Here is a 14,885-nt window from a genome sequence, read left to right as displayed (position 1 = left end):
AACTAATCGAAATTAAATACAAATTCGATAATAAATTATCATTTGTTCATCTTCAGTTCTCTCTGCTAATAAGTTACTTTTAAAAGGTAACATTTACCATAGACACTTTTCTCGAGGTATTTTCCCACTCGCATACCCACTGGAGGATAAAATAGTCACTTCCCTTGAGAAGAGCGGGGAGAGAATGGGAGAGGTCACCAATTTACGCCTCTTCCTCTTTCTTTCACTTTATCATCTCGTCTCTCTCTCTCTCTCTCTCTCTCATCTTCATCTTCGGTTTCATCTTCAAGTAATTTCAATGGTTACCCTTCATCTCTGCAAATTCACTAATCAACTTACAATACATTTAGAAAGCGTTGAGATTAAGTTGATCAAGTTTCATTTTTTTCTTGTAATTAATCAAGGTGATAAACCTTATTTGATTGTTATCACAATTTGATGATGATATTAAATCGGAATTTATATTAAAAAAAACTGGGTGACACTTGATATCTTTAGATGATCATTATTATGATTATCAACATTGTTGTTGATTGTTGTTAAATTATCACGATTACTTTTAAATTGTGTATGTGGTTAATTCAATTGTATTTTTTTTATTGAGATAATAATTGTCCAAGCAAATTGTATAATATTATTATTATTAAATCTCAACAATCAATAATGACACTTAAGGTAAAAAATTGTTATATTAATATAATTGAATTTAGTATGTTCAAATTGTGAATGTCCAACATATTGATTATGGTACCAAATGATTATTAACTTTATGTCAGTGGTCAGTGGTGACAAGATGACCAAAGATATAAACCTAAACAACCTTTGAATAGCAAAAAAATAAGAGAGAGAGAAAATTATCAATGAAGATAAACTGACCTTTTGTCGTCTTCACTTTTGATCATCATCTTTTGTAGATTGTGAGGTCAAACATTGAAGTGACCATAAGAAGAGAGAGAGAGAAAATAAAAGATTCTAAATTGTATTAACACCTATGGACAATAGTGGACAACAAATCTTACACCGTACTTCCTGTTTCTTTGGACAATAGTTGTCACTTCTTGACCATTGACAAGAAAATACCCAAAGGTACTAGTGGACACTGGAAAACATAGTTACACATAAACTGGTCACTATTAACAACTAACAGAGGCACGTATTTGTGTTTATTGTAATGGTCAAGGGTAAGGGGAGTCAAAGTATTACAAAAATAACAATAATAATCAAATGTCATCAACAAAATAATAAACTAAACACAGATAATCAAATGTTATAATCTCAAGAGTTTATTAATCTTAATCTACCTTTATTGTTGATAATTTTTTGCTAATAAAAACACTTAATGGTCACTCAATGGTCAGTGAGTGTTTGTCTATCAGTGTATGCGTGTGTGTGTCCATGTTGTTTGTATCTTTCCTTTATCACTTTATGTATTTGATAATAACAATTAGTAAATATGATGATCAATGTTCAAATGGGTTTTCAGATTCTATTGGATTCAATTATCATATCAACTTCCGCTAACTGACCGGAAGTTTATCTCTAAATTATTATATACCTTTACTAATCAGCATGTACATTATGTTGTTGATCATTTAAATGGACCATACATTTTTGGTATAATTTGGTTATCACACTTTTTATTTAGCTGTATGTCCACTTTGTTGTCACTTAAAGGTAATGTCCACTTGTGATAATATTACCTGGACATTGACAAAGTTGAAGGTTGAATCTGTCTGGGAGTTTTATTGTTACTGTTTGTGTCCAGTGTTAAGTAAATGATAATTTTATTTGATTAGGAAATTGTTGTGATCAGGAGGAAACATGTTTTCTTTCAGGGTGAGAATGACCATCATGATGACCATGTCTTATGCTCTGACCTTAATTGTATTTAATTTGCTTCAATGATTCTCTGTTTCCAAATAACAAGACTGAGTATTCATTTTTTTCGTTCTTTCAACTTTTCTAACCTTCACAAGGTCAACATGAACTTTGAGGTTACCTGGACATTAGAATCGCAATTTATGAACTCGAATCTCGGTTTACTCTTTACGATTAATTATCTTCTTAAAAGATATTCGGAAAGATTCAATTGGAATCCAAAGAGAGCAGATAAGTTCTCAAAGAGAAATATCAAAATTTTCACCAATCGAAAAGTTCTAACAGATAAATTCTGGTTTATAGGGTTGGAATATCTATTTTTTTATACCCACACTGTACAACTCTACCACCCACCCAATATGTATAGGGTTTGAAAGATGAGGATGAAAAAAAAACACAGAGATTCAGGTTAACACTCACTCGAAGTTATTAAACTAACAGTAAATCACCAGGTAGATAATTCAGATAACATGATAATTATCATGATATAATTTTCACTCCGATGACCACAACCATTGATGGAGATTCATTGACCAGTTGTAAGGAGATGGAAACAAATTGCTCCTAATAACCAAATCAAATGAATGATAATGTTTTCAATGAAAGTGAATCGCAAAGTATTAATATTATTTTACATCTGATTAGCTAATTAAATTTCAAAGTTGATACTCTAATTGGCTTAGCTATTAAAATACACGAGATGACAACTAATAAATACAACATCTTGTTAACAACAATCAACTAATCATCATCATCAAACAGAAACATTAATAATAAAAAATCTTAATCCAGTTAACTGTTACTCTCAATGTTTACAATCTGTTTACATGTGATTAATATTGTCTACTCCCTTTCCCCCAATTTAGTTAATCATATTTACATTTTCACTTTACAATTAGCATTTGATAGGCACTTACAATTCACTTGCACCTTTAATCAATCTCTCACTGGTATCTGAATGATAATCTTAATACGTAAACAAGATTAGTAAATCAGTGGAGCAAATAAAAAGTGATGATAATCAGTTGAGCTTAAATAATCAATTGATTGTCATGAAAGTGATGATCAAAATTCACCCATTGGAATGGTGATATTTGTTGTTAACTCCAAACTCGCCCCTTGAGGATAAAGATGCGGGTTTAAATTCACTTGGAGCATCAATCGAGGGTGTTAGTCTTAATTTAAAAGCTTCGCCTGGTACAAAGTAAATGATTAACCTTTCAACTCTCAAGGTAACCAACGATTTAGAGCTTAAAGAGATTTGATCATTAATCCAAGTGTAAGATAATAGTTAATGATAATTAACTTGGAATACGAGTTGATAAGTTATTATATCTTCATTTTCATGTTTAATTGTCAAGATTCAATCAGCTAGTTATAAGCATTTGGTACGAAAGTTATTGTGATTGTGTCGGTGGAGATGAACTGGAAAACGATAACAATTAACAACAATTAAAGCTTAGATTGGTTGGATTTGTTTCCACAATTATCATCAAATTGATTGTCATTGACAATTTAGGGTTTACAATTGCCGAAATTGGTGATCTTTTTCTTGACCTCTCTCCAAGGTGTATTGTCAACAATTACTTCAGCACAAGTTGTTATTGGCTGTAAAGTGAAACAACAATTAGTTAATTATCTTAGTAGATTATTCAATTAGGAATATAATTGTAATTACCTTTGTTTTATCAATCGGACATTTGTCCAAAGGGCTTTGTGAATCCTTGGCACATTTCGTAGCTGCTAAATCAAATGTTAATCTAACATATTCCTTCAACAATATAAACGCTTTTTTAATTCTTATTGATTTAACCAAATATTTAGACGATGATAATGAGTTAATTTGATTGATTACGAACTGAACATCATCAATAACCAATGGATCAGTAACGGGAATAGGAGTGAATTCATTTGCTGCTTTATTGGCGTATTGAATAGCGAAACAATTAACTGACACAGTAAAGATTGTGATGAAAATCAGTGTTGTTAATTGTTGTCTGTACATTTTCATTAATTTTTCTGTCACAATAAACAATTAAGCAAACAGTTTAACACTCTGATGATTACACTTAATGAGATACACTAAAATTAATCGGTTAATTACTTTGTCCTTTTATACTGTATTAACATTTCTTTATCGTATCTTAATAATTAACTGATTTACAGCCATATCAATTATTATATTATTTACATTATTGATTAATGTTTAATTGTTAATGTAGATGATTGATAAACAATCAGATGTTATTACAAATTGATGAGTAACTTTTGATTTCAATGGAAACAAAATAACATTTAAAGTTTAGATTATATTTTATTCAGCAAAAATATTGATATTAACAATTTGATTACTTAGTTGTTTTCAATTTAATCGCAATTGACTGATTTTCTGGTTAACAATCGTAACAATTAAGCGATAAAACTCAGAGATTGTTTAGTTTAAACCATTTGATTACTTTCATTCTCGTGAATTTGATAATTTTTGTTGTTAGTTATTCAATTGTGACATTTAAATTGATTGTTAACCTTGACTACTTGCGATATGAAATGAAGGTTTTAATCGAAGAATCAAATTAAATTTGATTTGATTGCTGAGTTCAATTGTTAACAAAATATCAGGGGCATCGATAAGTTCTGTCGTATTGAGTTTTCACCCAACGATTCCATGAAAACTGTTCAGCCGAATTTTTGAAGAATCGATAAAATTGTTCTTCTGAAAAATATGAATTCTCGATAACCATAGTTAGTTAATTGTTCATCTTCGCAAAAATTAAAGATCAATTTGTGTTTTAATTTGTATTTTTAATTTCGAAGATCGATTTAGGTCCAGTTGAAAAAACACTTCGAAAAATATTCGTGTAAATTTTCAAGGTTTTGTGATTTTTTTATTCGGACTAAGTTTTAGATTTTATAATTAGTTAATTGTTTAACTTAAAAAAACTGAATTTTATTTCGTCGAAAAATTAAATCATTAACAATGTTGGATTTCAAAGAATTGACGCCAGAACTTGTTGATAACCCGAATAAAATAAACCATTAACCATCTCATACAACAATTACCGTAAATATAAAGTGCGAAAAATATTACAATTAAATGTAATTAACAGTGTAGAGGATAATAATTAAAAGGAAATAATTCCTTGGTTATCAATTTTAATGGTGATTGACTGATTTGCTTAAATGTTTTAATAGTTGTATCCAAACGCGAATATTAAATAGATCCTTTAAATATTTCAATTTGTGTTCAATCATCTCATTAATCTTAACAGCATATTATTTTTTTAATTGTTATACAGCAGTAGATAGAGTTGATTCTAATTGACTTGATAATTTGGTTACTTCATTGCTAACATCATCTTGGTTTAATTGTTTCGTAGGATAAGCTGATTCAACCAACTTTTTCAATTCAGGATCTTCAAACTTTTCACGAACTGGTGCCAATAAACGATTAACATAAACACCGACCAACAATTTAAGATCATCGGGTGTTAATTTCTATTAAGATTAGAAAAAGAAACATTGTAATTAATAAAAAAAACAGGTTTGATTAGTTTCTGGGTGTGTGTGTGAGTGCAAACACAATCTCACACTGAAAGCAAATCGATTAACAATATTAATAATATTACCAAATCTTTAAAATCAGTTTCCAATGATGTATAATTATCATAATTAATTGTTTTCCCATTGGATTCTTCGTTAGATAATTTAACTTCATGAAAAATGGGGAAAATTGCGTGTTTAATGAATGCTATTAATCCGTTATCCTCAATTTTTCCCGCCTCACAATTGGCGCTTGACAATTTACGAACAACAATCTCCGGTGGATCTAATAAGTCCAGTTTAGAATCAGCTTCAGAGGAACTCATCTTACCACCAGCTAAACCTGGAACTGTTAATTAGAAGCAAAAAGAAAGTTAATAAATCGAAGATAAATTGTTATTAACATTGAATCATTATGATGATTATCGAAAACTGAAACGTACTCATAGGATTCATGAGATGAATTCGTTTGGAATAACCCAAAGAGGGTAAGTATTTTTCTGCCAGAGTAAAGATTTTTCTTTGGTCCACACCACCGAATTGAGCATCAACATTGAGAAATTCTTCATCAAGAGCCTGTGAAAAAAAAATGATAGAAATCAAAATCATTATTCAATACAAAAGTAGAGATAAAGAGTAACTAGAAAAACGAGTAATTCTGTTACATTGTTACTTATCCTGATTGTTGATTAAGAGTAAGAAAATTAATTATTACCTGAAGTCCAGGGTAAAGTAAACTGCTTAAAAGTGGATGTTCAACTTGCTTAACTACTTCAGCTCCCGCCTTTTTAGCATCGTGAACAGTTTCGACTGCAGCTAATCTTAAAATTTCACGAGTAAATTTCGAGTCAAACTGATAATCACTGCCTTTTTGGAAAACAAGTTTATCAATGGGAACACCAAGAGATTCAAGGGCTGCTTTGAGTACTTTCTCATAATATTGAGTTCGTAAAGCCAATAATTCAAATGGAGCCTTCATATTGTCCAGGTAGGCATGTAAATCGGCAAATAAAATGGTCACATGACAACCCGCTTTCAATAGATCGGCAATTTTAGCCATGGGAACATAATAGGCCACGTGAGGTTTACCAGTGGTTGCGGTTCCCCAGTAAACAGTTAAATCTCTTTGAGTAAGTATTTCTTTTAATCTTTCATCACCAAGGATTTCCTCGAGATTCCTAGTGATCATTTTATACTTTTCTTCTCGTTTTTTCAGTTCATCAGCATTTGGTTCTTCAGTTGTAACTTCTTGCTTATTCTTTGATTTTTCTTCTGTAATAATAATCATGACGACGACGATAAATGTAGAAAGATATAGATATCAAGAGATATAAAAAAAGAAAAAGAAACGAGAAAAAGATAAGACAGATTAGTAAAAAAATTAGAGACAAATCAAGGAATAGATTATTTCAGATTAAGGGAAATGTTTAACATTGACGATAAGTAATTAATTCGTGGCACAAACTAACTTTTAACTTTCTTAAACTTAACAGGAGCTGGATAGGCCAAATCGATCAGTTTTTTCACTTCGACGTCGTTAAATTTACTTCGAATTGGATCAAGCAATTTGTTTATGTAAACATCGACTGATTTTTTAAGATCATCGGGATGCAATTGCTAAATTAGTCAATGAGAAAAGAGAAATGTTTATTAACCTATTCAAACATTTTGTGATTTTCGAGAGTTTTTCAATACTTACCTCACTCTTAAAATCAGCAACAATTTGATCATAATTAGTATAATCAATTGGTCCACCGTGATCATCTTTTCTCATTAGATGAAACTGTTTGAAAACTGGGAAAATAATGTTCTCTACGAAAGATAAAACTCCGTTAACTTCAACGTTTCCAGGCTGACAAAATGCTTTCTTTAACTTTCTCTTAACAGCATCAGCGGCATCTAATAAGGTAATCCTGTTATCATCTTCGACTGGATTAGCTGGTACATTAGTTAACCATGAAACTATTAAAAAAGACAGATTGATAATCGGGATTAAAAATCTCGGTTTCATAATGAATATAATCTATTGTGAGCTAAACAAAACAATAAAATTCCAATGGAAATCAGCAACGTGTTAGCAATAAGACTCGTCAATTAATTGGAATGATAATTACTTGGTTTGTGAATAATATGTAGTCTTTTTAAATAACCGATTTGAGGTAAGTATTTCTCAGCAAAGTTGAAAATTTCTCTTTGATTTTCGTCTCCAAATTGGGCATCAACTTTTAAATATTCTTCATCAAGAGCCTGTAGACGTGGTAAGAAAAGATAATGATAGTTTAGAAAGAGAGAAAGAGAAAGAAAGAGAGAGAGAATAGAAAAGTAAATCAGTTCAACATCATATAAATATATGAATGGAAATGATATTAAAGGGACAATAAAAGAGAAGGAAAAAAAGTAGAATAAAGAAAAAGGTAATAACTGAAAGAAACGAAAATCAGAACAACGACCAACCTGAAGTACAGGGTAAAGTAGACCACTTAATAATGGATGGTCAACTTGTTTGACGACATTAATTCCTGCTTTAATTGCGTCTGTTTCGGTAACAATTGACGCTAAACGGAAAATATCTCGAGAATAATTTTTATCAAACTGATAATCACTTCCTTTGGTAAAGGTAACATTTTCCAATGGAATACCAAGAGATTCAAAGGCTCCAGTGAATATTTGTTTATAAAGTGAGGCTCGTGAGTCAATCAATTCCAATGGACACTTAGAATTATCAAGAAAGGCCAAAATGTCGGCAAATACAATAGTCACATGGTGACCGGCGTTGATTGATTCTGATAACTTGAGTAAAGAATAAAAATAGGAAAGATCTGGTTTACCGGTCAACGGAATTTGCCAACAGATTCGCATGGTAAATTCAAGAATTGCCAACTAAATATCAACTTGGAATACAATAATAAAAAAACTGATCGGAAAAGGATTCAAATTGGAATTGAATTAATTATATAATTAACTGCGAGAAAGAGTCAAATTGTTTGATTGAAAATTTAATAGAAAATGATTGCGACTCTGTAGCGCCTCCGATGGAGGAAAATTGTACCACCAGATCAGCGAAAGGAGGGAAATTTGAATTCGAACCGAAAAGTTAAATTGTCGAAATTTTCATTTTCATGTTAATCAAGTGAGATATCGATGAGAAAAAAATTAAGGTGATTAACGATTTGATTTGAATTGATTTGATGTTTTTAGAATTTATTATGTTTGAATTCGAATTTCCTGTTTTTTGTTTGTAGGAAAAATTAATTTGTAAGTTTAATTTGTTGACCGAAATTGATTAGAAAAATTTTAGCAATTAGTAAATAGCATCAATCAAACTGAATGAATTTTTGATTGAATTGTTTTTTTTAATTGTTCTGAAGCTCTTGTGGGTCTAATTGTTGCAACTGAAACTGATTTTTATATAAATCAATTAATCTTCTCGAAAACGATCAATTAATTTTTTGATTGTCAATGAATGGGATGAAATTTTTGGACAATTAACAAATGAATTCATGTATTTTATTTACTCTATGTGATGAATGATTTAATTGTTTATAATCAAAGTTAATTGTACTTTTCGTATCCTTTCAATAAGCGCTCTTGATATCGATTTAAATCCGAGCGTTTTAATGATCGTGCCAATAATAACCAACGAGTTTTTAATTGTCGGCGTTTGTTTGGCATTCGGAAAAAATTAATTATTGGCATTAAAAGGAAACCAAGTGGCATCGACCAATAGGCCACTTCGAGTGTATGTAATATGGACACGAATAACGCTGGATCGGCAAGGAAATCGAGTGTTAGTCGAGGTGAAGCTGTTTGTCGACCATTAATTAGCGATTTAATTATCTCTCGATCACTTAATTGTCTCACTAATCCATTCAAAGTTAATTTTAATCCAGTTGATGAATCTAGTGATGGATTAGGCTCTGGATCACTTTCAATGAGCTTCAGACAATCAATTCCACTGATTGTTAACCATAATCCGATAAATTTGATCAAAGATTTACCAAAAAAGTTCATCACAGTTAATTGTTTCATCCTGGAAACTTTAATTCTCTGTGATAACTGTTGCAATTAGTTGATTATTTGGACAAACTAAAACTCAAATTGATGATTATCAAAGTGAAAGTATTAGTAGTAACATAAGTTGAATAATTAAGCTGATTAATCTGTCTAATTATTCAAAGATAACTTTACAATCAGAGAATCAGCTTAATTGTTTATAGTAAATTATATAAAGCAATTAGAGGGGAAAACTGATAACCAAAGGAAATTTGTTCACAATTAACAAGAGAAAAAAACAAATCGAAACTAAATCAATAGATTGTGATCTTGATTGGGAAAAGTTTTTACATCAACTGATCAATTATTATTTGAATAAATTGTAATCTCATCAATATATTAACAATTTAGTGGAAAAGTTAATTGTTATAATCATAATGAGAATTGGTAATCATCAGCCCGTTCAAACAAAGAGGCGGGAGAGTGAAATTAAATCGCGATTGATGATCTTTATTTTCATCGAACCGAATCAATCATGTTAACTAATCAACATGATAATTAAGTTAATTACCTTTCGAATGTGAAAAATTGACTTGAAAACATGAAGACATGATGATCATTTGTTGATTAATTTCAATGTCAGAAACAAATTGTTACTAAATTAGCGATCGTTATCATTTCCATATTCGCAGTCACTTTCAGTTCGTTAAACTTTCAATGAACACGAAGCAACAATTAACTTAATTATCGTTTTCTTCATTCTCTTGATGGAACATCAATTTAGAAAAAGTCAATTGTGATCGATTCAATTCCATCGATAATAACCGATACTCATCGATAACACTTATCGAACTGTATCGTTACATCGATGAACATTATCGATGTGATCGATTTCACATCGGACTTTAATTTCATATCGAAATGACTCCAATCATCACCATCGATGATTAAACAATTTTCGATGATTTAATTTCTCATCGATTGGAACAATTTACTCAATAAGAATTGAGAACAAAAGAAGATCAAAGAAAAAGAAAATCTTGTAAAATGAATGTTCAAAAGTTCTAATTGTACAGAATTTAATCAACGAATATGATTGTTTTTTCTTCTCCATTTTAATTCTAATTTTAAATTGTCCATTTCAAGTATTAATTAACAATTAACATTAATTAATAGAATTTCAATTTTCGAGGTTAACTCAAAGTTGTTTCTTTTCTCGTCAATAGATGTCACTAGTTGCTCGAACAAAATTTTAATCCAATTGTTTGAATTAAATTTGATTCGATTTTGATTTGATTGTTTGATCGAGAACAGTAAATTTTATCCATCAATCAAATTGTTCAAACTTTTTTTTCTTCATATCAATCAATCAATTTCTCAGTTTTTTTTTCTTAAACTCATTTCCTTTTATAAATAAAATAAGAAAAAAATATTTTTTTCTCTCATTTGATTAACACTTGATAAGTACAACAATTAACTTTAGATCAAATTAAATTATGATAAAAGATCACAATCAATCTGATGATCACATTACGATTTAATTTTAACAATCAAAGTGGTAAAAAAATTAGCAAAACTCAATAAAGATTGAGAAACTATTTCAACAATTAAGTTAACCAAATGATGAAAGAAACTTTTATCTTTAATAGTAATCATTAATCATTTTAATTACTGAATTAAATTGCCATCCTAGCTATATAAAATTACCTTTGAACAATTAAGCTAAAGATGATAATGATTAAATTGATTGAAATTTGAATATAAGTGTATTGTTAGTAAATGAAAACCGATTGTTCAAAAATGATACAATACAAAACATGATTAAAATTGATTATAATTAAAAGTAGGTGAGCCAAACATTAAGATTTGATTGTAATAAGTGTTTCCATCATCATCCTAAAACATAATCATGATAATAATAATCAACAGAATCATTTAAAATTAATTAATTGTAATATATGAGGTGTGGTGTTCAAGTGTATGTTAAGAGTAAAGGAAATGAAAATAATAATCAGATTGTTAATAAGATAATGATGATGATCAGTTGATTATCATCTGATTCATTTTGATCACAGTAATTATGATGATCAAGGTAATCAGAGGGGGAAAAAGATGATAATCTATTGATCATCTTAATAATAATAATGATGATGATGATGTTCATGGTGTTCATGAAGATGAAGTTACATGAAAAAAAGGGATAAAAATAGGAAGCAAAGATGAAGGGAGTAAAAGGATGATGATGATGATAAGGAAGATACAAGATTTTGATTGCAAAGGTAAATTGTAATGGTAGGATGATGTTGCACGAAAAATGGAGCAAATTTTTATACGATCAACATGATGAAATGCTGAATAACCAGAATATGAGAATCGATTATTTTTGCCTTCTATTTCATAGAAAGGTTCTTACTCTCAGATGAAACCTTCCCAGTCAGAGTTCATTCAACTTCCTAGGCAACTGAATGATGATATTCTTTCCCCTGGTTATCATCATCATCATCATGGTCTCTCTCTCTCTCTTATTATTTCTCTGTCTTCGTTTTATCATCACTTTCGAAATCGTTACCTTTTGAACTGAACGAAGTTTCCAATCTCTTTGTTACTTTCTTTCTCTCTTTGTCCTTTTCTTCTTCCGCTTCCCCCTTTGACCTCAAATGAGAATCATTGATAATGTTGATCATCTTTATCTTCATCCTGGTAAATTACTTTTAGAATTATAGAATTTCCAACTTATTCGAAAGATTGAACTTTTCTTTTATTCGTTTGTTTATTTTTCTATTTCTATTAACATAGATTTTTTTTCTTCTTCTTCTTCTTCTTCCTCCTCTCAACTTGATTCCAACTTATATTCGAAATTGAGAGTTGAAGAAAGATACAATTCAGTTCCGTAATTATCCATAACACTCATCCATGTATCTCTCTACCCCACCCTTACCTCCCACTCATCATCATCTTCATCAAGAGAATCATCTTTTTCCATTACAACAATTTCTTTCCTCATCTTCCATCATCATCTATCCATCTCAAACTAACCAAAAAAAAAAGAAACAATCAACTGTCAGCATAATTTTCCTCATCTTCATCCTGATCTTCACCATGATGATGTTTAATTGTTGGCAATAATTCATCATCAAAAATCATTAACAATCAGAAAAGTTCAAACACCATTCAGGATACTTGAAAAGCCCAAGGTTACCTTACATTTACTATTCAGTCAAAAAATTTTTCTTCATCGAGGGAAAAAAAAATTCAACCAGAATTAACCTGAATTATAATTCATAACATTTTCCACCATAATCATGATGCCCTTGGAATAAATTTCCCACTCTTATTAATCCCACACTGACACAAGCACATGGATCAAGTGTTGATAAGTTCAAGTTGAATACTTTTTTTCCCGCTCTCACCATAATTTCATATAATCAGATTATCACCTAAACGATAATCATGCCAATGAAAACAAAGGATTAACATATTATCAACTCCATGTAATAAATATGTTCAAACGTGAATCAGTTTACAAATTTCTTCAATTCTTAATTTAGTCAATATTTAGGTTTCCGTTTCCTTTTCCGGCCCTGATGTTATCATCCTCATCCTCATCATCATCTCCATAAACAACAACATCCTATGGAAATACATCAAACTATTAGATTTACATTTGATTGTCTTTGCCTATGGGAATGTTTTTCTTTTCATGGTAATGGTTTTTTGTTTCATGTTCACAATCAATTTAAATTGATTGTGAACTTTCAAAATGATTTACATTAAATTAACTTGAACGGTAAATTGTTGATGATCAACATGATAACTTGGTCAACACCCAAAATGATTTATTAATCATTTACCATGTCGAGTAAATTAACTGAATGAATGAAATTCAATGAACTTCAGAATTAAGATTTTTTTTTCTTCCTATTTGATTGCCAGCAAATTGTAATTGTTGATTCACTGATTAACTTTTTTTCCTTACTCTTGATTACTTGGTTACTTGATCAGTTGATTGTTTTACTTGATTGATTTAACAATTCAAATGAATCAAATCAGTTCACCAAAAAAAAAAATATTGAGAAAAAGTAAAATTTTCATCAATCAATTTGCTTTGTTTCAAAATTATAATTTATATCTAATTTAGTTATGGGATTTTCTTGTTAATTGTTGAGAGTATTACAATTAATAGATACTAATTATTATGTATTTGCAATTAAAAATTAAGATGCTCATAAAAATGTGATAATAAATCAAAAGTATTTTGTTTGTGTGCAAATTAACAATTAACTAAACCATATGGATGCGGATTGGAAAGGCGATTGGAACAATTAGTTTTAATCTAATTAACTGAGCAATCAATTGATGATAATTTATTGGTGTATCAACGTTGCTGAGTGAAAGTGAAAGGTCCGTTTAGAGGTCAAGCTAAAAGTTTCTCAAGGGATTCTAATTGAATGTTGATCTGAAAGAGGGTCCAAACACTAACCATTCACGGATCCATTTTAAGGCCAGAACCTTTTTCCGGTCATCGCAAAAGGATGAGGGTAATGAGGATGAAGATAAAGATGATGATGAGAATGTTGTTTTTGTTTTAATTCCATAAACTAGAAAGATTTAGATGGCTAATCTCAAGGAAGAGCAAAAAAAAGTAACAATATGATTATGAAAAGGATTAGATGTCGGTAGAAACTCATTGAGCTTTTGTTCAATTAGCTTTTATTATGATAATGTTTATGACGAGGGTTGAGGTTAGAGGGCAGAGGATGAAGATGGTGATGATGATGGTGGCAGATAGTCAACTCCTTTTCAGGCTTTGGTAAAAGGTGATGTTGGTACTTTTTTTGTGTACATCGAATTGGGTTGAAGCCAAAAAAAACACTACATATAAGGTAATATGTGCTTGGAATAGATTCCAGAATACTGATTGCTAATACAATATTTTTTTTCTCTTTCTTCCCTCTAAAGTCATATGGACCTTTTCCTCTCTCTTTCTCTCTCTCTCTCTCTCTGATGCTTTAGATGCTATTTTAAGGACATCATCGCCATCATCATCTACAACAAAAACAACATCTAAACCTGGTTAGCATATGTGAGTGTGTCTATGCAGCTTAATCTGTAGCTTTCAGCTCTTTGTGTCTCACTCTCTTTTCACCTTCATCATCTTGAAAAAAAAACAAGACCAAAGGTAAAACTTACACTACGAGGACTCACATAGGATTTTACCTTGAAAATGTAGTGACAAAAAAGAGGCAAGAAAAACAAAATGAAAGAAAAGAAAGAGAAAAGAAATGATGACAATGGCTTCTTCTTTACCGACAAGTCTAAATCTCCTTGTATTCAGTTTATTACCTTATGCAACCTCATGGTGGATCATGTTACCCACTCTCTCTCTCTGTCTCAATCTCCGTTGAGATTGAACATTTAGTGTGTACACAAGGGGGAATCTTGGAAGGTGGAAACAAATAATGAAACCTATGGCC

At 30.3% G+C, this 14,885-nt stretch overlaps 2 protein-coding genes across 2 annotated transcripts; both read right to left on the bottom strand.

Moving 5' to 3' along the window:
- Window positions 1-3,200: 3,200 nt before the first annotated feature.
- Window positions 3,201-3,978, bottom strand: LOC128391109 (uncharacterized). The gene is made up of 2 exons (XM_053350954.1): window positions 3,557-3,978; window positions 3,201-3,486 (listed from the first exon to the last, which is right to left on the bottom strand). Exons 1-2 carry the CDS (start codon window positions 3,887-3,889, stop codon window positions 3,394-3,396), a joined length of 426 nt encoding a protein of 141 aa, XP_053206929.1. The 5' UTR covers window positions 3,890-3,978; the 3' UTR covers window positions 3,201-3,393.
- Window positions 3,979-4,987: 1,009 nt separating this feature from the next.
- LOC128391107 (tyrosine--tRNA ligase, cytoplasmic-like) lies at window positions 4,988-8,406 on the bottom strand. Its single transcript, XM_053350953.1, has 8 exons — window positions 7,873-8,406; window positions 7,533-7,665; window positions 7,118-7,380; window positions 6,888-7,035; window positions 6,134-6,690; window positions 5,862-5,994; window positions 5,505-5,767; window positions 4,988-5,373 (listed from the first exon to the last, which is right to left on the bottom strand). The coding sequence occupies exons 1-8, from the start codon at window positions 8,275-8,277 to the stop codon at window positions 5,167-5,169; spliced, it is 2,109 nt and encodes a 702-aa protein (XP_053206928.1). The 5' UTR covers window positions 8,278-8,406; the 3' UTR covers window positions 4,988-5,166.
- Between the last annotated feature and the right edge of the window lie 6,479 nt (window positions 8,407-14,885).

Source organism: Panonychus citri, unplaced genomic scaffold (genome assembly GCF_014898815.1).
Source record: "Panonychus citri isolate SS breed McGregor unplaced genomic scaffold, ASM1489881v1 Contig00134, whole genome shotgun sequence".
Classification (NCBI taxonomy): Eukaryota; Metazoa; Arthropoda; class Arachnida; order Trombidiformes; family Tetranychidae; genus Panonychus; species Panonychus citri.
The sequence above is the reverse complement of the archived record's forward strand: the minus strand, read 5'-3'. Positions and strand labels throughout refer to the sequence as shown.